The sequence below is a fragment of the Rhineura floridana genome, chromosome 3 (genome assembly GCF_030035675.1).
Source record: "Rhineura floridana isolate rRhiFlo1 chromosome 3, rRhiFlo1.hap2, whole genome shotgun sequence".
In the NCBI taxonomy this organism is placed as follows: domain Eukaryota; kingdom Metazoa; phylum Chordata; class Lepidosauria; order Squamata; family Rhineuridae; genus Rhineura; species Rhineura floridana.
This window is the reverse complement of record NC_084482.1, coordinates 87,939,174-87,962,264: the sequence shown is the minus strand read 5'-3', so window position 1 is coordinate 87,962,264 and position 23,091 is coordinate 87,939,174. Positions and strand designations below refer to the sequence as shown.

General features: G+C 40.0%; 1 protein-coding gene across 7 annotated transcripts in view; it reads left to right on the top strand.

Annotated features, from left to right (window-relative positions):
* HTR4 (5-hydroxytryptamine receptor 4) overlaps positions 1 to 23,091 on the top strand; it is a 357,168-nt gene that overhangs the window by 201,383 nt on the left and 132,694 nt on the right. For 6 of the 7 annotated variants that reach the window (XM_061616827.1, XM_061616824.1, XM_061616828.1 and 3 more), the window contains 2 exons: positions 8,324 to 8,449; positions 11,066 to 11,266. In XM_061616827.1, the coding sequence (XP_061472811.1) occupies positions 8,324 to 8,449; positions 11,066 to 11,266 (327 nt within the window). Of the gene's footprint in view, positions 1 to 1,295; positions 1,446 to 8,323; positions 8,450 to 11,065; positions 11,267 to 23,091 lie in introns of those variants that run through there. The other variant, XM_061616831.1, reaches the window with a different exon arrangement.

The following is a 23,091-nucleotide window of genomic DNA, read 5'->3' as shown; positions in this document are numbered from 1 at the left end:
AGGACTTATCATAGAATAGAATCATAGAGTTGGAAGGGGTCTACAGGGCCATAGAGTCCAACTCCCTGCTCAATGTAGGAATCCGAATTAAAGCATACCCAATGTGGCTGTCCAGCTGCCTCTTGAATGTCTCCAGTGTTGGAGATCCCACCACTTCCCTAGGTAAATTGGTTCCATTGTACCGCTCCAAGAGTTATTAATTTTTTCCTGATATTCACTTGAAATCTAGCTTCCTGTAAGTTCATTCTTTCGTGTCCTGCATTCTGGGAGGATCAAGAAGAGATCCTGGCCCTCCTCTGTGTGGCAACCTTTCAAGTACTTGAGTAGTGCTGTCATATCTCTCCTCAGTCTTCTCTTCTCAAGGCTAAACGTGCCCAGTTCTTTCAGTCTCTCCTCATAGGGCTTTGTTTCCAGTCCCTTGATCATCCTTGTTGCCCTCCTCTGAGCCAGTTCCAGACTTTCCCTCCCTCTCTTCCCCCCCCCCACCTTTGCTCCAGAGGGTTGGGGAAACCACCAGAGCAGTTGGGGGTGGGAGAGGAGAAGAGTGGAAGGCCTTGCACTAACAGGATGGTTTTTTCAGAATGTTATTTAGCCTTGCTGTTATAAAAGCCTGCTCATAATCAGTTAATGTGTGGATCACTGAGCAGTTTGGGATCTATGGACATTCTGTAAAGGGGGAGAAAGTGCAGAAGCAACAGTCATGAATGTCATTCTGAAGATTATGGTCACCTTTTTATTAGCATTATGAAATATAATACAGATATTTATATATTAGGCATATTTATAGCTGACCCTTCATCACAATAAATCCCAGGGTGCCTATGCACATATTTGTTTTCTTCAGTGTAATGGAAGAGCCAGCATTTCTAACAATTTCAAACCTTTCCTATTAAATTCAGTGCTGATTAATAATTTAGTAATACCTACCCTACCATTATGGATTAATATCTCACAGTTTCCTCCTAATGAAGGAGGTCTGGAATTTGATATAATTCTGGTGCAAGGTGGCAGTCCTTGAATAGGGATTAGGTCTCCTTTCACGGGATCAGGTGGTATACAGCGTGTTGTGCTTCTCCCTCCTCTTCCTTGTCGAGGTCACCTTCTTCATGCCTCCCCTCCATCCTGCTTACCCAAGCAAAAAATATTAGAGCGCCTAGAAGAATCGAGTGCAGTTTGAATTGTGTTTCTCCTTGGTTGTGAGAAACCAGAAAGCCGTCAACTCCAGCCCCCTTGCCTCAAGGATTTCTGCTCACCAACCTTCAGTGGGATGTGTGTAGTAACTCAGGCTAAAGTGTGCCACAAAGCAGAAAGCATATTTGGTACAAAGAATGTGCCTGCACGACAGGAGTGTTTTCACATGTAAGGCTTAGAGCAGCACTTGCTTCAGATGGACTGTGAAGGTGCCCAAGATGGCTACGGGATAAGACGCATAGCAACGAAGCTCCGTGAATATATTTTATCTCATTTTAACTTTACTGCTAGGACTCATAAATGTCAGATTTTCTTTTTATACTACTCCCTAAAAGATACTACTGCCCTTGATGAATGCAGGATTTTTACAATTTATAAACTTTGTACATACCTATTTGAAGGCCATTAGACGCCAGAGACAGTAAATAACGCGGCTATAATTCAAAGCACTTCCCTTCAAACTCTAGTCTTATCATAGAAGGACAGATATTTTCTTTAACCTGGAGCCTTGAAACTCTTGAAATATTTTCATGAAGAGAAGAAAAACTAAATAAGAAAATAAGAAAATAAACAGATAGTGCCAGAAAGAAAGAAAGACCAAACCGTGTGCACTATAGAAAGGAGTTGGGATTAATTGAAATAAAATGGTCTTAACAAGGCAATCTTACAGAGAGCAGGGTATTACCCCCTCTACAGTCATGGATTTACAAGTGAATATAAGTAAAAGTAATATAAGTAAAAAATCTTCAAAGAAGAAACAACCAAAAATAACACAATATTATAAACAGAAAGAGCAAGGAGAATCAACCCACCTGCCAGTGACTGAACTAATTGGATGTAACTTAAAGGAACACGGTACAATAGAAAAATTACCCTCACCCCCAATAAGAGAAAACATCCTACCAAAAGACAGTATAGCCTTTGAACTATTAGGGGAAGGTGAATTTAAAAACTTTCTTCCATCCTTAGATGAAGATGATCTAAATTTAGATACACCTACAAATATGATCATAAATAATAGTACAAGCAGCTCCATGCCAACATTAGAATCATCCTTTGAGAGAGACCAGCCCCCTTCAAAGGATTTGATTCAACATCCTGGGAATATAGATCAAGGTCCAGAGTACTACGAGAATCTATCTCTGATAACCTCTAGTATTGCAGATCATGAAATCCCTGAAGATAGGACTTCACAACGCAATATGGATGGATCAACAACATCATTCTGGAGATATATGGAGAACATAGAGACGATACCTACCCAAGATAGATATACAATAGAAGAAACATGGACAACAGCAGTTACAGCTTCCCTGGCACAAATCTCCAAATACATTGAAGAATCTGTACCTTTACTCACGCTACTAACAGAAATCATAACGAATACAAAGATTCCTGAAATTAAAGATGATATGAAACCCACCAGGAAAACACAAGCTACACAAACAATGTTAACTGATCCTTCGTTAATGGAAAAAAAAGGAATAAAGATGACCCGGAAGATAATAAATAATAAAAAAAGTCAGAAAGCAAAAGCTAATAAAGAAAAGTATCTTTCTTCTTTCAACTTTAAGAAACTATTTGCCCTCTTAGACACTCCACAACAACAGCTGGACAAGAAAAAAGAAGAAAAGAAAAAGAAAAAGAGGAGAAGGAAACATAAAAAATGTAAGAACGGATTTAACAAGAAACAAAACCTACCTTCACCATTACCCTCACTGAGTCGGCCCCTAGAACAAAACTTATCTTCATCTTTACCTTCAATGAGCTGGCTTCGGGAAGATGAGGACTTGAGAGAGATGATGGATGATGTGATCGACAGTGGGAATGGCTGGCTGATTATGACGGAGTCTGTTGGGGAGAGAATGTGCTATACTCCGGAGATCCTACCTGGTGATGGGTCCCCCCTGCTGAGGGCTTCGAGTAAATGTCGAGGAGGGGATGTCTTAAGAGAGACGATGGAGGACGTGACTGACGAGGAGAGTGATCGGACTATTATATCAGAGTCTGCCAAAGAAGAGACGTGCTTCAATTTAGATTCATTGTCTAATAATGAACCAAATCTAGCAGAATATAAATGGAATTTAACCTTAAATGATCATAAATTGGTGTTTATCAACTACCCAAAACCGAGAGGCATGCTAAATCCCTATCAACGTAAATTACACTGCTGGAACATTACAGAAGCCACGGAAACTGGATTGATAAATATAGATAGGATTTTATCAATCCAATATTTATTTTTTAATTATAAAAAAGCAAGAGCAATAGTCACTTTTAAAGATCATGATACTGTGAAACTCATATATAATAAAAGGTCAATATTCGAATATCAGAACATCCAAATATCGAGATTATTTGAAAATACTGCTCCCCCATTGAACTTTAATATATTTAAATCTACTAAACAAACGACTACCTATCAAAAAATTATAAAGAGAAATTTAGTCCCTAAACTAACAACAAAAACATCTCCTCCAGAAAAGTCTATAATTCACCTGCAGGATACATCTGGCCAACCTAATATCATAGAGAACTGTCCATCTCCGACCATTTTTCCAGAAGAATTGATGCTTATAGGCCTATGTAATGGAGTCAATATATCTGAGCGGCTAAATATTATCACTCGATTGAGAACGCTTCTATCAATTGTCGAAAGAGATATGAAAGGAAATATATCAAGTAACAAAGATGAAGAACTAAAAGAGTCCCTTTTAAATCTGAATACAGTTGCGGAACCTGTCGAACATAACTTAGAACCAATACATTTGGATTATACAGAGACGAACTCCATTATATCGTTAACTAATCCTACCACAAGGGACCAAAATCAAGAATATAGTAAAGCTACATGCCCATCCTCTTGACTGAATAGATATTCTATATCGGATAACCTTAAAATAATATCTTGGAACATTGCAGGTTGGCAAGCCAAAGCAAATGATGAAAATCTAAAGCTGTTCTTATTATCCCATGACATTATCCTATTCCAAGAAACCTGGTTAAAAGAAAACCTATATATCAATGGTTATACTACTTTTGAGATCCCAGCCACTCCTAGTTCTTTGGGAGGGAGACCTAAGGGAGGGATAGCAGTATTAATTTCAACATTGCTAACTGTTAAATTAAAACAATTAAATTACCTTAATGACATAGCAGTTGCTATAATATTAGAATTCTCCTATATATCAATTATTTTGATTAATGTCTATATACCCCCTGGCCGGGCTAAAGATTTTGTTATTAATAGTTTTAACCTCCTAGGAAAATATCTTACTGATTTGGCAATTAAATATCCAGCATTCCCAATACTGTTAATGGGAGATTTTAATGCCAGAATGGGCAGTTCTGATGATGCATTGTATTCTAAGTACTCTCAACAATATTTAATCCCTGATGAGCTACCGATATTCCCCACGAGAGCCTCAAAAGACCCTGGAATAAATTATGCGTGACTTTTGCTATTGAAATTAACACACAAAATGAATATGACTCTGATGAATGGCCGTTGCCCGGGGGATATAGAGGGAGAAATTACTTATGTCTCATATTCAGGAACATCTCTTATAGACCTAAGTTTTATTTCAAATGAACTTTTTCTTTCGGTGTCAAATTTTACAGTTATTAGACGTATAGAAAGTGATCACTTTCCACTTGTTTTAACAATAACTGTTAATAAAGAACATATCCATTTAGTTAAAGACTCCTTCCCCGATGAGAATATAGAGGTAGATGCCAAGAGAGTTAGATGGATCCCCAGAATAGCTGACCAAACTACAAATATACTTAACTCCCCAGAGATGTTGATGATTAAACAAAAAATAATAACTAAATTAGAAGTAAATGAGACAGTGAATCAATTCCAAAAAATAATGGAGATATTAAAGAAATCCTTGACAAAACAAACTCTAGAAAATTCAAAGGGTAAAGTCAATAGAAGGAAAACTTGGTTTGACCAGGACTGTATCCAACTAAAAAAACAACTTCGTGAAATATATAAAACTTATATTAGGACAGGCCTACAGGATGATCTACAAAGATATGCAATAGTCAAGAAAAAATACAAGCAATTAATTAAGATGAATAAACGAAAAGAAAGATTGGAAATATGGATACGATTGCTGGAAGCTTCTAAATTAAGAAATCCAAATATATTTTGGAAATTGATCACACATTACTGGCCAAGACCTCATCTGCACTCTAATTGTAATATCTTGGCTAAAGACTGGGAAAAACACTTTGAAATTTTATATAATAATACAGGGAAAGAGGACATATATGAATATGCATTATTGAATGATTTCCAAACATGGGCATCTGTATCTGAAGAAGAAATTATAGGACTGATTAAGAACTTAAAGTCTAACAAAGCCCCTGGTCCTGATAACATCCCTTCTGAAGTCTTTAAAAATAATGTTAATTGGTGGGCTCCAATTTTGGCGACATTATTTTCACATATTGATAATACTATGATTATACCTGATGATTGGGGCATGGCGACAGTAGTACCTATTTTTAAGAAGGGTTTAAGGACAGATCCAGCAAACTATCGACCAATCAGCTTGTTAAATGTTATAAGTAAGTTATATTCTGCCCATCTATTTAACAAGCTGAATATTTGGGTTGAACAATCAGATGTAATAATTCTAGAACAAGCTGGCTTCCGTCCAAATCGTTCAACAATAGACCATATAATAGTTTTGCAGCATATTATCGATAAATATACTCTTAGAAAAGGAGGCTTTTTCTATGTGGCTTATATCGACCTGAAAGCAGCATTTGACTCGATCTCAAGATCAAGATTATGGTCGAAACTATACCATCTAGGAGTTGATAGGCGCCTATTAACCTTGCTGCAAGGCTTATATAAAAATACTAAATTAAGAGTTAGATGTAATATTCAGGAATATCTAACTAACCCGATAAAAACGCAAAAAGGAGTCAGACAAGGATGTGTTCTATCACCCTTACTTTTTAATTTATATATTAATGATATTATTAAAAAGCTAAATCATTGCGCTATACACTCCCCTATGCTAGCTAATATCCCAAGAAATGCCCTCTTATATGCTGACGATATTACTCTACTATCAAAGACCTCGATAGGGCTGAAGAAACTACTAAGAGGAACAGCTCAATATTGTCAAACTGAAGGTCTAGAAATAAATTACCAAAAGACCAAGGTATTAGTATTTAGCAAAAAACGATTGAAACATACCTGGTTACTAAACGGAAGCACTATTGAACAGGTGAATTCATTTAAATATTTAGGATTCACCTTCCAAGCGACAGGCAGCCATAGCCATCATATCAAATCAACTATATTAAATGCTAAGAGAACATCTAAAGCCTTGATAACTTTCTACTACACCAATGGAGGACAATTAATTATCCCTGCCTTGAAAGTATTTAAAGCCAAAATAATCCCACAGTTCATGTATGGTATGCAAGCGACAACAAGGGACAAATTTCCAGAGATAGAAGTGTTACAAACCTCCTTTATACGATCCATTATGGCATTACCTACATGTGTCCCTAATAGCCTTATACGACTAGAAATTGGAGTACAATCCATAGAATCAATTATTTGGATATCGAGGATTAATTATTGGCTAAAATTATATTTTGAACCTCAAGATTTAGCACCTCACATTCTTGAGGATAACTTTAAGTCAATATGGAACACTATAATTATAGATAAACTTCAACATCTTGGCTTTACCATACAAATAATAAGACAGATGGGATACGAGTCAGCAAGGATAAATATCAGACAACGTATCAGAGATATCGACTTACAAACTCATCGAGAAATGGCGAAGAAATATAGATATAATGCCAGTCCATACCTTCCGATGCCTTACCTAACTAATCTTAATATACCCAAATATAGAAAAGCATTTACCTGGATTAGATGTGATGTCCTCCCTTCAGCGGTACTGGAGGGTCGATATAATAAGACTCCATATATTGATCGCCTTTGCCCCTGTGAAAGAAGAGAAATTGAAACGAATGTCCATGTTTTATTATACTGTCCGCTATATGATCAACCCAGATCGCACCTTATTACACCGCTTTTAGACAACCAAATTTTAAATTCTGATGTTGCACGAATAGATTATTTACTGTCTGACCATAAGAAAGAAATTACATGGGAGGTAGCAAAATTTGCTGCAATAGCAATATTAAAAAGGAAAGAGTCTTTATAGAGTTTTAATTTTTAATATTATGAGAAACGGATACGATATAATACTTTTAAATTAAAATACGATTAGATTCAGAATTGTAAACTGAAATGTTATAAATGTTTTTATATTTTGTATGGATCCTTGTGATCGTTAATAAAGTTACTTACTTACTTACAGATGGACTGTGGTATAAATGTAAAACGTGCAGTGGCCAGGATAGCCATATGAATCCTAACTGCCTCTCTTTTGCTTTCTATTCTGCATGCACATTGGTAACTGATGCACATAAGTAAAGGAAAACAAGACTGTTAATAGTCATGTGTTGGAGATGGGCAAACTTGTCAATTTCAGTTTCCGTTTCTGATTTTCTAACCTGGCTTCCTACAACTTGAATAAGAGATCTCAAGAAATAGTTCCCACAAAACCCCCTGGATGTATCTGCCTAAAAATTGTCAGGCGGAATCCACTCTGGAGGAGCTGTTATGCTTGCAAAATTCATTCATGTCTGTGAAAAGGAAAAAAAATACAGCTGTTTTTAGATTCCCCATTATAGTGAATGGGGAGAAAACAGAACTTTGTTTTTAATAGATATAATTTGGTTCCAAATAACAAGTTAAATGAGAAAGACATAGTAGCTCAGTAACCGGTCAGACTGCTTCCAAAAGCTAGATAAGTCTAATCTTCTGGCCAGTGCCTACCCCCTATCATATACATGGATTGGTCCTGAGCTATTGAACTTTATCTGCCATGTTCTAATTGTTGAGAGAAAGGTCAGTCATGCAATGTTGAAAACGAGTGCAGCTTCTGTGGGTGGAAAAAATGAATTTTGCTTATGGATCCAAATAACCAAGCCAAACCTGGGCTGCCAGTCTTCTAGTTTTATGTTCTAGAGAGCTAATATTCATATTCACTCACAATGCATTCTCATGTCTTTTACTTTATAGCTCAACTGAGGGATTTGGCGTGGCAGAGAAGATTGCACTGCTCACCTTTATTTCTGCAGTTATTCTTATGGCTATTCTGGGAAATCTTCTGGTGATGGTGGCTGTATGCAGGGACAGGCAACTCAGGTGAGTCCATGCATATGTTACTATCAATCTTTTGGGCAGAATGAGCTTTTCAAGGGTGGAATATTTGGATTTCCTGTGGAAAGAGAAAAATGTGAAAATAGCTGTGAACATAAACAATGTGATAAAAGAACATTCTCTCTGCTTTTTCCATCCTAGCTTATTAGTGTGACGTCAAACTTGATTGCTTGTTGTGTCAAGGTTAGAATTTATATTACAGCTGTGTGATCATTTTGTTATCTAGTGCCTGCATTTTTAGAACTTGCATCATCAAAACACATTAATCAGATGACAAATGTCAAAACAAGGAGACTTGGAGAATTACACTAAAGCATACTTTCATTTAAAGGTACCTTCTTCTTGCCAATAGTGGTTGGTGCTTATCGGAACTGGTGGGGTGGAGAAGTGCTGCTTATCTCTTTCACAACCAGGTGTCCCTATGAGTGATAGTCCATACACATAAGCAGGAGCTTTCAGGTTGGACTTTCATTACAGGCAGTGCTTGGTTGTTTGAGGAAGATGAGATGTCAGGGTGGGGCTAAAAGTATTCATAGTAATGTCCTGCACATGCAGGGCTCCAAAGAACAGCAGTCATTCATTCTATTCACTGATGACAAGGGTTTCCCTGTTGTTCATTGAAGAATTTCCTGATTGTTTTCAACTGGTTAACATTTTATTGGCACAAACACAAGAGTCACAGGTTTATCCCTTTTTTTACTATGCATACAAACTTAACTATTGGAGCAAGTCTGTGGGACCTATCAGTAACTACATACCCTGGAAGTAAATAAATAATTCACTTGGTTTTGATTCTGTTTCAGTCAGGACAGTGCCTAACAATAAAAAATACTTAACTGCAAAAATCATAATAGAGTAATAGTATTGTTTTGGTTCTAAAGTGCTTGAACATGCTTTTTATTAAACTTATTTACTATATAATCAGCCTGCAAAGCAGCTTGACTTCAAAATGTGGGATAGGATGGAGGGCAACAGATCAGTGACTATGTAGAAGCTTTTAAACAGTTATGAAATTTCTCTAGACAAGTAAATAGAGCCTGGAGGAGATGATTTTTTGATTGCTATACAGATTCAAAAGACAAACTCTCAAAAGCAAGTGCAAGCTAAAAGATCAACTGTTCATGGGCTAGCCTTCATGAAATGCAGAAATATTGTTACATTTAGCATTTTAAAATTTTCTTTAACTTGTATCCAACTTTTCTTTATCAAATAACCCCAAAGTGACTAACACTGCACTTCTTGGGCAAAACTACATGTTTCAAGAAACAAGGAGGCAGTGTCAAAAATGCCAGCTCCTTGTTAGGTTTCATTATTCATTGATATATAAAGTACAATTTATGTTGTATCCTGAGATGATGACATTATGGAACATTGCAGAGCAGATGATGAAGAGCAGAGATGGGGAACAGAATGTGCAGTAATGTCAGGAACTGATACAGGGCTTGTAGTTCTGCCCTAAAATGCAGTGCTTTGGATTTATTTGATAAAGAAAAGTGAGATTTAAGTTAGTTAAAATTTTAAGAATGCTATATATAAACAGCAAATCTACTAGCATTTTGCAATCAGCTTCCACACCTGTAAATTTATAGTTTACCATTGAATTTTTTAATTATTATTTTAGGTTTATAGGTCCATTTATCAGGCAATTATAGATATTAATGGTGATTTGACTGTTTAAATTGTTGAGGAGACATGACCTGTTTTATCTAAAGTCCTTTTAAGACATTCATGAAGGGATATGACAAGCTTTTGTCATACACATTTAAGTGATCTTTGTTTTCAGGCTCTGAATGTGGGCATCATCTTTCCCACCATTTTGAGTGGTCTAAGATTTACACCTTGACATTGGTATGTATTATGGTCAGTAAACTGCAAGTTCTTTAAGAAGTTTCTTATTGCAGTAACTGTATCGAGGTAAGGGCTTTTCCAGATCAGGCAGAGATTTTTGAAGTTCACATGCTTGGAAACTTTGACTGGGATCAAGAGATGTGTTATGCATGCACAGGGGTGAACTACATTCCCTGCAAGAGCATAGTTTTTCTATGCAATAATTCCCACTGTGTCAGTGATGCAAGGTACTTTTTGTGAGCAGCTGCTTGTCTCTTCAGTGGCAACTGAAATTCGCCAGAGAACATCAGACTAACTTCAAGCAAGGTTCCTGCTAAGCTCCTTCACTATTGAAGCACTGAGTGTCCAATATTTATGTATGTTAATGGATTAGAAAGAGAATTGCTCAACATGAGTGATAATGAATTTAAAAACCAACAACGCAGATGGAAATTTTAATTGCTGCTGAAAGGCTACTACCTAGTGGATTTGAGATGTTCACCGTGTGGACAAGGAGACTAGTGCACATATTCAACAGGTTGGGTGTAAATACCTGATTTGCTTTTCCACACAGAAGAGTAGATTCCCTGAAGTGTCTTCTGTCTGGACAGAAGGATGTGCCTCATGGGGTATATACTCAAAATAGGCATTTGGTTTACAGAGTGATAAAGTAACAAGAGATAGACATTTTAAAATGCAGAAGGCGCAAATCCCTCCTGCAAATTGTCATCTTGATAGTGTCTTCTTGAATTAATGCATTTGTGTTCCTTACAGGAAAATCAAAACCAATTATTTCATTGTCTCTCTTGCCTTTGCTGACTTGCTGGTGTCTGTTCTGGTGATGCCATTTGGAGCCATTGAGTTGGTTCAAGATAACTGGATTTATGGAAGGATGTTCTGCTTGGTCCGCACATCTCTAGATGTCCTCCTCACTACAGCATCAATTCTCCACCTCTGCTGTATCTCACTAGACAGGTAGGACCAGAGAAGCACATAAAGGAAAATGCTGTTGCTTTCAATTTTTTCTAGTTACATTTCATGAGTTCCTGCCAGAAAACGACTGAGTGAAGTACCTGAAAAAATGTCCTATGTAAAGGTTTAATGTGTGCCGGGGCTCATCCCAGCCATTTTTAGTATTGGGGCTTAATTCTAGAACAGAGCTGGAGAACTTCTTCTAGGCTGAGGGCTGGATGTCTCCAGTGGTAACCTGTTGGAGGCCACATTTCATTAGTGTATATTTATGTGTGTCGGGGGGGCAGATCCCAAAGTGAGGATCAAAGTGAGAACTCTCTCTCTCTCTCTCTCTCTCATGCATGCACGCACGCACGCACCCCAAGTTATTTTGCATGGAAACAAAGTCATATATTTAATTCATGGTAGCTCCACTGATGTTTCACTTTCAAAGTTTTTCTGCATCACTCTTTATCTGTCTTGACTGTGCAAAAACAAAAACAGAAAACCCTCTATGATCCCAGCAGAAAAATGAGAATATGCACAGCTGAAACAGCAAGTCCTGCCTCATAGCTATTCAGTGCCTCAAACTTCAAAAATGCAGTTGCATCCAAAAAACTGCATGCATGAAGTTACACAATGCATGGATACTCTTAACGTTATTTGCAAGGAACACGAGTCTATTTCATTTTCCCCTGCTTTGATCTTCTTGCAGAGGAAATCTTCATTTCCTCTCTCAGCTGCTCCCAATTGAACCGCATATGGATGGGAGGGGACCCAGAAAGGTAGATGAAATCTGGCTGTGGGCCACATCCGGCCTGCAGGCTGGGGATGCTCTAGAATAGATGATCTAAGAACACAAAAAGGGTACATTTCCTTCACCAGAGATAGCACTAAACTGTGGTTTAGCAATCCACAATATGTGGATGAGCCTGAGCAAAGCATCAAACCTGAACACTTCCCTCTCCTCTCTTCTTCCATGTAGCTGGAAGGAGGATTTCACCAGAGCTGAGTTTCACTTTTGAAGATACCTGGATTCTCATTACTGTTGAAGCAGGGATTCTTTAATTTCATAACAAGTTAACTTCAAATCATGGTGTTATAAAATTGGCTTGTAAAAGTGATATTTTTTCCTTTAAACCAGGATTTCTGCTTTGAACTTGATGACAGGCCAGGATTCTATAAAACTTAAGCTAAACTCTGGCAGTTCTCTTCCCATATGCACAGGAGAGGGAACATATGTGAGCTCAGTGCTTGGGTTCATTGGGGCTCATCCCCATAACCCTAATGTTAGTTTAGTATTATGTGCGAACAACGACTAACTACAAAGAGTCCCCACATGTCAGGCTTTAGAAGGAAGTGCTTCCAGATGAGAGGATAGTGTTTACACATAGATTTAAGATATCTCATTTCCAAGGAATAAAGAACTATTTATATATACTCTAGTCCTGCAGCAAGCACTAAATTTTGATAGACAATGGACAAAAGTTCCAATGCTATATCAGGTGATGGGTAAATGATACATCTGTATTAATATGAAGTATCTCATGCAGATTCCCAAATGCAAAACTGGAAATTGGCAGCACATTTTACATCTGAACTGAAAATTTACCAGTAGCTTTACTTTCCCCTGCTCTCTTTCTCTGTCTTCCCCCTCAACCCCCTTTTTAAAAAACATTGCTTGTGATTTAAGGCGGCTGGATTATAAAACTTTTCTTTTACGATCATCCTGTTACTTGTGTCTCAGTAAGCTTTGACATGCAATTTTAGCCAGTAGTCAACCCACTTCTTAAGCAGTGAGCTATGTAATTGAAATTCACGGTACTAAATTGCTAAAAGTAGCAGCATAACTCCTCTGGACCTTATATCCAGAGCTCCCTTCCCACTTGTACCTTGGAAGGAATGTGTTGTCATTTCTCCTTATTCATTCTTCAGATGGAAGTGTGCATTGTGGGGGAGGTCTTTCTGTTGTAGCCTTCATGCCTCTCATACTAGTCTGTTTCCCCCTTTTTAATATAGGCCACAATCATTAATGGCCTGGAGCAAGAATATTTGGACTCTGCTCCATTCACTGCGTCCTAAGCCCATCCTGTTCCCCAGTGAATATATCTTCATTCCTAACTCTTTAGTAATAAAATGGTGCAAACATTCACAGCATAAAAATGTAGAATTTGCACCAAGTTTCTTTCAGGCATTACAATTTGTAAAGCAATGCTAGAAACAGGTTGTTGTTTCCTGTAGCCACATATGCATTTATCCTGTTGTCCCTAGAGTAGGCAGCAGGGGACAGAGGGATCCATCAGTCATTGGTTTCCATAAAGACAGACTTGCCCTTTTTTCCCTGTACACGGTGGGACAAACTAGACATGATGCATGAAGTCCATGACAGAATCACCTAAAACTGTATGCGTGGAGCTAGAATTCCCCCCATGCTCAAATGTAAAATATGAGTTTAGTATCTGTAGAAAGTCAAACAACAACACATGCTGGGTCAGAATTCCAGTATTCTACAGGGAACTTTTAGTCGCACAGGTAAAACCTGAAAATAACAACCATAGGACAAAGATGATGTTGCCACTGAAACATTACAGGCAGTATTGCAAAAGCAGCTGTCAATACAAGTAATGTAGCATGACTTTTCTTCCAAAGAACCTGTGAAATATGTTTTTCTTTGAATACATTGTAATTGATATAATCTGATGACAACCTTTGGTAATTCAGTAAATGCTCCTTACTCTTCACCATCTAGATGGAATATATGCAACTTCTGTTAAGTATTATAAACACAGGCATTTTAAACAGACTGAGTCCATTCATCCACATATGTGGAATGATGGACTCATGAGAACCAGGGCTGAAGCCATTACTTCATTAAGCTGTGTGATTAACTGATTAATGGCTTGCCTCGTAAATTAGAGAGGGCTTCATTTCATCAGTAATGGCCATCTGGGCTCACACATCCACTGGCAGGTGCTGACCTGCTGGTTTATATTGCTGGCAGAGCCTCCCATTGTTGTCTGCTGATGGCAGTGACTTAATGGGAGGGTGGGGCCTCCTGGGACTCATGTCATAAGAACATAAGAACATAAGAAGAGCCTGCTGGATCAGGCCAGTGGCCCATCTAGTCCAGCATCCTGTTCTCACAGTGGCCAACCAGGTGCCTGGGGGAAGCCTGCAAGCAGGACCCGAGTGCAAGAACACTCTCCCCTCCTGAGGCTTCCGGCAACTGGTTTTCAGAAGCATGCTGCCTCTGACTAGGGTGGCAGAGCACAGCCATCATGGCTAGTAGCCATTGATAGCCCTGTCCTCCATGAATTTGTCTAATCTTCTTTTAAAGCCATCCAAGCTGGTGGCCATTACTGCATCTTGTGGGAGCAAATTCCATAGTTTAACTGTGCGCTGAGTAAAGAAGTACTTCCTTTTGTCTGTCCTGAATCTTCCAACATTCAGCTTCTTTGACTGTCCACGAGTTCTAGTATTATGAGAGAGGGAGAAGAACTTTTCTCTATCCACTTTCTCAATGCCATGCATAATTTTATACACTTCTATCATGTCTCCTCTGACCCGCCTTTTCTCTAAACTAAAAAGCCCCAAATGCTGCAACCTTTCCTCGTAAGGGAGTCGCTCCATCCCCTTGATCATTCTGGTTGCCCTCTTCTGAACCTTTTCCAACTCTAGAATATCCTTTTTGAGATGAGGCGACCAGAACTGTACACAGTATTCCAAATGCGGCCGCACCATAGATTTATACAACGGCATTATGATATCGGCTGTTTTATTTTCAATACCTTTCCTAATTATTGCTAGCATGGAATTTGCCTTTTTCACAGCTGCCGCACACTGGGTCGACATTTTCATCGTGCTGTCCACTACAACCCCGAGGTCTCTCTCCTGGTCGGTCACCGCCAGTTCAGACCCCATGAGCGTATATGTGAAATTCAGATTTTTTCCTCCAATATGCATAATTTTACACTTGTTTATATTGAATTGCATTTGCCATTTTTCCGCCCATTCACTCAGTTTGGAGAGGTCTTTTTGGAGCTCTTCGCAATCCCTTTTTGTTTTAACAACCCTGAACAATTTAGTGTCATCAGCAAACTTGGCCACTTCACTGCTCACTCCTAATTCTAGGTCATTAATGAACAAGTTGAAAAGTACAGGTCCCAATACCGATCCTTGAGGGACTCCACTTTCTACAGCCCTCCATTGGGAGAACTGTCTGTTTATTCCTACTCTCTGCTTTCTGCTTCTTAACCAATTCCTTATCCACAAGAGGACCTCTCCTCTTATTCCATGACTGCTAAGCTTCCTCAGAAGCCTTTGGTGAGGTACCTTGTCAAAAGCTTTTTGAAAGTCTAAGTACACTATGTCCACTGGATCACCTCTATCTATATGCTTGTTGACACTCTCAAAGAATTCTAATAGGTTACTGAGACAGGACTTTCCCTTGCAGAAGCCATGCTGGCTCTGCTTCAGCAAGGCTTGTTCTTCTATGTGCTTAGTTAATCTAGCTTTAATCATACTTTCTACCAGTTTTCCAGGGACAGAAGTTAAGCTAACTGGCCTGTAATTTCCGGGATCCCCTCTGGATCCCTTTTTGAAGATTGGCGTTACATTTGCCAGTTTCCAGTCCTCAGGCACGGAGGAGGACCCGAGGGACAAGTTACATATTTTAGTTAGCAGATCAGCAATTTCACCTTTGAGTTCTTTGAGAACTCTCGGGTGGATGCCATCCGGGCCCGGTGATTTGTCAGTTTTTATATTGTCCATTAAGCTTAGAACTTCCTCTCTCGTTACCACTGTTTGTCTCAGTTCCTCAGAATCCCTTCCTGCAACTGTTAGTTCAGGTTCAGGGATCTGCCCTATATCTTCCACTGTGAAGACAGATGCAAAGAATTCATTTAGCTTCTATGCAATCTCCTTATCGTTCTTTAGTACACCTTTGACTCCCTTATCATCCAAGGGTCCAATTGTCTCCTTAGATGGTCTCCTGCTTTGAATGTATTTATAGAATTTTTTGTTGTTGGTTTTTATGTTCTTAGCAATGTGCTCCTCAAATTCTTTTTTAGCATCCCTTATTGTCTTCTTGCATTTCTTTTGCCAGAGTTTGTGTTCTTTTTCATTTTCTTCATTCGGACAAGACTTCCATTTTCTGAAGGAAGACTTTTTGCCTCTAAGAGCTTCCTTGACTTTGCTCGTTAACCATGCTGGCATCTTCTTGGCCCTGGCGGTACCTTTTCTGATCTGCGGTATGCACTCCAGTTGAGCTTCTAATATAGTGTTTTTAAACAACTTCCAAGCATTTTCGAGTGATGTGACCCTCTGGACTTTGTTTTTCAGCTTTCTTTTTACCAATCCCCTCATTTTTGTGAAGTTTCCTCTTTTGAAGTCAAATGTGACCGTGTTGGATTTTCTTGGCAATTGGCCAGTTACATGTATGTTTAATTTAATAGCACTGTGGTCACTGCTCCCAATCGGTTCAACAACACTTACATCTCGCACCAGGTCCCGGTCCTCACTGAGGATTAAGTCCAGGGTTGCCGTCCCTCTGGTCGGTTCCATGACCAACTGATCTAGGGAATAGTCATTTAGAATATCTAGAAACTTTGCTTCTTTGTCATGACTGGAACACATATGCAGCCAGTCTATGTCTGGGTAGTTGAAGTCACCCATTACTACCACATTTCCTAGTTTGGATGCTTCCTCAATTTCATATCTCATCTCCAGGTCTCCCTGAGCATTTGATCAGGGGGACGATAGATCGTTCCCAGTATTAAGTCCCTCCTGGGGCATGGTATCACCACCCACAACGATTCTGTGGAGGAGTCTGCCTCTTTTGGGGTTTCGAGCTTGCTGGATTCAATGCCTTCTTTCATGTATAGAGCGACTCCGCCACCAATACGTCCTTCCCTGTCCTTCCGATATAGTTTATATCCAGGGATAACCGTATCCCACTGGTTTTCTCCATTCCACCAGGTCTCCGTTATGCTCACTATATCAATGCTCTCCTCTAAGACCAAGCACTCCAGTTCTCCCATCTTGGTTCGGAGGCTCCTAACATTAGCGTACAGGCACTTGTAAGCAGTGTCTCTCTTCAAGTGTCTTTGGCACTTGTGGTTTGGCCTGTGGTAATTTTGCTCTTCTGAATTTATATCCTGTGCCCCTGCTCTCACAATGCCTACTTCTAGGCCTACCCCTTTTAAAATTTTATCATTTCTTTGGTTTTTATCCCAGGGGGGAGGTTTATTCTGAACCGGACCTTTCTCAGCTCCTGTCGGGTTTCCCCCCTCAGTTAGTTTAAAAGCTGCTCTGCTACCTTTTTAATTTTAAGTGCCAGCAGTCTGGTTCCATTCTGGTTCAAGTGGAGCCCGTCCCTTTTGTACAGGCCCGGCTTGTCCCAAAATGTTCCCCTGTGCCTAAGAAATCCGAACCCTTCCACCCGACACCATCGTCTCATCCACGCATTGAGACTGCAAAGCTGGGCCTGTCTGGCTGGTCCTGCGCGTGGAACCGGTAGCATTTCAGAGAAAGCCACCTTGGAGGTCCTGGCTTTCAGCATCCTACCTAGCAACCTAAATTTTGCTTCCAGGACCTCACGGCTGCATTTCCCCATGTCGTTGGTGCCAACGTGTACCACGACCACTGACTCCTCCCCAGCACTGTCTACCAAACTATCTAAACGACGGGCGATATTCGCAACCTTCGCACCAGGCAGGCAAAACACCTTGCGGTCTACACGCCCATCACACACCCCACTGTCTATGTTCCTAATGATCTAATCACCCACTACAAGGATCCCTTCAACCCCGGAGATATATCCTCAGCACGAGAGGATAGCTGCTCATCCCCCAAGGAATGGGTCCCTTCTAAGGGATCGTTTCCCTCTTCCTCAGCTGGATGCTCTCCTTCCCCGAGACCATCGTTCTCCATGATAGCAGGAGAGCTATCATCGTTGGAGTGGGACACAGCTATAACGTCCCTGAAGGCCTCCTCCACACACCTCTCTGCCTCTCTCAGCTTTTCCAGGTCCGCCACCTTGGCCTCAAGGAAATGAAGTCGTTCCCGGAGAGCCAGGAGCTCATTGCACCAAGAGCACACCCACGATTTCTGTCCAACAGGCAGATAGTCGTACTTGCTGCAGGCGGTGCAAAACACTGGAAAGCCCCCACACCCCTGCTGGCTTCTTACCTGCATAGTTTTGTTTAAGGTTTATTACGTCTATGGGTTAGAGACTGCGGTTTAGTTGAGGTCAGGGAACAGACGGGCAGAGTGGGGGGCCCTGGCCTCCTCGCCCTGCTGCCGAACTCGCTCTGCTGCTTAACTCGCCTTGACGCTTTGTCAGCTGGGGCCTTGACGCTTCGTCAGCTGGGGCTCCCTCGCTAGGGTGCTCTGACTTTATATGTGTGGCTGGTTCCTCCCAGCTACTGCTGCCAGCCAATGATGTGTTACTTGAGGCTGATGGCTCAACTATCAGCTGGGGCTTAACTCTTTAGTATTATCTCAGGCTTTCTTCCTTTGAAGGCAGGAAGGCAGGCTTCCTTCCTGAGCGAGGGGCGGGGCTGTTTAAGCTTTTGGCTGCTTACTCTGCTTTTGTCTTTCTGTTTCTTTTCATTATTCGGTCTAAGCAAATCTAGCCATGCTGACCCCAACCACTGCAGTCTTATTCTAACCTCCCACTCCCACTTTACCCAGTTCCACACATGTCCACATTATGTCCGTTGCTTTCTCCTTGTCCTATTAGGCATTGGGATCCTTCTCTTTCTACTACCACATGAATAAACCCCAAGATTGCCAGTCAAATTTGTATGCTACCTGCATAGCCAATGTTTTATTTTTGTAACTGTATATTAATCTCTCCTTATTTTTGTAACAACAAGTTGTAAAATTCTTTGATTCTATAGTGTTGAAGTATAATTTGCCCCATGCTGCACCATGACTCTGAGCTCAAGACCCAAAAATAAATGTGGTGTTTGGGTACATGGATAGTTGTGCGTGCATGGACATGTGTAGATGGACACAAGGTAATAATTTGCTTGAGGGTAAATCCCATTAAACTCTGTAGGAATTACTGATGAGTAAATATGCATATGTATAACTAGTCTTTAAGAGGTGGTCCTTTTATAAATTCTCTTTTACCAAACATATCTTATATAAAATCATTAGTAAGCAATAATTTGTTGTTTCGAAAGCTTGTTATACTATGATGCAAGTATGGGCATGGCCCTTTACTATATGAGGTCACAGCACCCATGTTGTGGGGGGGTGTCTCCAAAAACACAGCAGTTTTCTCTGCTATTTTCTTCCCCAGCATCAGTATGCACATGAGCAGTGGCATCTAGGTAGTCTGTGGGATTGGAGGTATGTATCCACCTCCCATATTCTGAGCTCTGCATCTTAAGGCATGTCCACAGTGTGATGAAGGGAAGTCTATACTGAATGGAAATTTGGGAAGTGCAGACAGACGTCCTATTGCCTGGACTGCCCTAACATGTTGAGCCCATATGTCTACCAAGAGCAGGAACTGATGAGCTATGTGAGGATCCTTTTGCACATGGGTGTTGCGTCTTGCACAGGAACAGGCCCAAAAAAATCAGAAGGGGCTCTGATTTTTGAGAGATGGAGTCTTAAAAGAGAAGACATAAACTTCTTAGTAGATAATTGTCAAACTACCAGTGAATGGAATTGCAGGACTGAATAGCCTTTGCCACAACAAAATAATCATTCTTTTTAAGGATGACTTTGCAACTGTCTTAATCAGTCTCTGTGCTGTTTCCATTCCAGACCATCCTGCTGAATTCCTGTGGAAATGAAAAGGAAGCAAGCAGGTTTTTCAAAGGCAGGAATTAAAATTGATAATGGATGAAGAAGTGTCTTGTTAACCCTCAGTCCTCTACTCAGCTACAAATGAATTCAGTTTCTCTTTAAAAACATGTCTGTTCAGATGTAATGAAGGAGAACTGTTGAAGAAAAGGAAATAAGAGCTTTGTGGGAAAATGGGACTGAGGCTTAAGTGGCTAAATGAATCTTGTTCATACAGGTGATAAATGCAATATGTTGCTTTGGAAACATTCCTCTGTAGTGCTCAGGACTACAATGCAAAATATCTTTGCTTTAGAGACCTAATGCTGAGCTTGTGAACTAAAACAGTAAGAAAAAACAACAGAACAGATGGCTATGGCATTAACTGAGAGAAGCTATGCCCTGTACTTAATTCCCCCTTCTTTTAAAAAAAATCTGAAATGTATTGTGTTTTCTATTTGCTATTATTACTGCCAGCTTCCCCAAAGATTTCAGTGGAACCCTTTATGTTTTAATTTGGCAGCACTTTTATTTATATTACTGGTTAAATTTGCTTGGCTTTGTTGAGCAGTTCCATCTGAGATGGGTCTTGTTAGAATAATGGGTTAGGGCAATATTTATTAGATGTATTAGTAGTTGCTTTATTTGGAATAATGTTAAGAACACAAGGAGAGCCCTCCTGCATTAGACCAAAGGCCCACCCAACTGAGCAACCTACTCACAAGCCCACAAGCAGGGCAAGAGAGCAATAGCACTCTCTCTCACACACTCGCTCACTCACTTTGTTGTTCTCCAGCAACTGGTATTCAGAGAGATGCTGCCTCTGATCCTGAAGATAATCTGTAGCCATCCATCATGATTAGTAGCTATTGATAGTCCAGCACCACCTGCATTGTGTGTGTATGTGTGTGTTGCCTGAAAGCTCCCACTCTGCGATCCGCTGCACCATTGGGTTGCAGTGTCCTGCAACCTAACACTTGCAAATCACAGAACAGGAGCTACACCCTCCCAGCCTAAAGAGGGGCCCTTGGCCAGGGCCTAACCTGGCCACTTGCTGGTGCTAGGCCTGCTTTCAGTAATATCATTGTGGGACCAAATTGTTATAAGCTGTTTCCATGATATCTGGAGGTCTTTCTTCTGTAAGGGGAGAATGGGGTTTGTGAAAGCTCCCCAGCTAAAGAAAAGGGCAGGTATGTGTATATGCATGTGTACACATGTATCCAGTTCTAAGGCCAAAAGAGGGCTGAAAGCATCTTGTTCCCCCATCCCCATACCTCTGGTGTTCTTGTGTGTGTGTAGTGAACCTGCTGCCTGGTAGGAATGCATGCTGCTTGCCTCTACTTGTCCTGTGCTTGTATATTTGTATATAAAGTAGTGTTACAAAAATGCATACATCTTCAGTGCATTCTGTTACAGAGGAAATCAAAACCTGAGAGGTGCTGCTATTGGAACTGCCTGTTTCTTAGAAGTAGCCAGCATGCAACAATATAGAAACATATTTGATCCTTTGAGACAAACTACATTTCTTGGAATTTGGTACTTATTTAAATGATTTCTGTAGTGTCAGTACATTTTTTGTAAAAAAATGAGGTGCCATTATTCATACCTTGATAAAAGTGTGGTGGGTACCAGCACCAATGGATTGCCATGGGCAGCCAAAAAAAGAGTTGCTGATACTCCATACTGGTGAGTTCCATCACACAAAAAAAGCCTTGTTTACTGCCATTTGTGCATGCTGCAGGGCAGTTTATAACATCAAGGAAAACAGAAAGAGTACGTAAAATCCATAACGTGATACAATGCTTAAAATAACCAGCAGAACTCATTACAAAAATTACTAGATGGTAAGTACTAATGGCAACACTATGGCTGAGTGGGGGTAAAGCCTTCCCTTTGTGCTGATCCTGAGGTCACCACCACATCATCTGTGTGCATGGTGCTTTACAGAGTATCACTTGTGTATCATAGAATATGCCCACTTACTTACTTACTTACTTACTTACTTACTTACTTACTTACTTAGTTTCTAGACACTCCTGTGCAGAAAATAGAAATGCTGCATTTAGGAACAATTCAGTGGGGACAAAAGCTGCCCACCATCTTTGGCTCTGGGTGGCCTGGTATACACCAACAAGGACTCTGTGGGATTTATGTGGCGAATTTCAGCTATCCATCTTGTTGACCTTGTAACAAGCAGCCTGCCCCTCTGAACATACACTGCCCATTACTATGTTGGGCACTTTGCCAGTTTTTAAAATTTGAATGACCTTTCATTGAGTTCTTCAGCAAATGTTTGATAATCCCCCTCAAAGAAAGTTCTGTCCAAATCAGAATATGAAACTAGTACCTTCCCTTTTCTTGGAGGTCGCTGATTCATAGGGTCGCCATAAGTTGTAATCGACTTGAAGGCACATAACAACAACAACAACAAACCTTCCCTTTTTGTGTCTAGGCTGCTTGTCAATCCAATACTTTCATCAAGATTAAAAATTGGTCTCTCTGTTCAGGAAAAGTAGATGTGGCCTGGATGTGAGCATGAGGGAGGATATGTTCTGTTATGGTTTTCTAACATATTGTGGGGAAAGTGGGATTTCTTCTATTGTGCTGTGGTGGTTTTGGCTCACTATGGATGATATTGACCAATTAGTTTCATGTCAACACTTATTTGCTCATATCAAAAAATGTATGCACATGAAAACATTTGCAAGTGTTGTTGCCATGCGTCTAGCTGAATGACCCTTGGAGTATTTCAGGGTGGATGTATGTGGCTAATGGCCTAGGCCAGGTTTAATACCTTGTTTGACCATACTGCTTAATGTGGACATTAATTTATTTCTGTACAAAGAAGATTTGAAAGAGTATTACTGAGACTTTGACAGGTTTTCCAGATATTTCATCTAAAGTGTGTTTACATACTGCATGTCATCTTGGAAAACAGTAGACATAGCTTTTCCTAGGTATTTTCAGGGAATTTATTAAACTGTTCCAAATATAGGGAGCTGCTTGGTACTCCCAAGGGCTTCTACCTACACCCAGTGGAACCTGGGGCT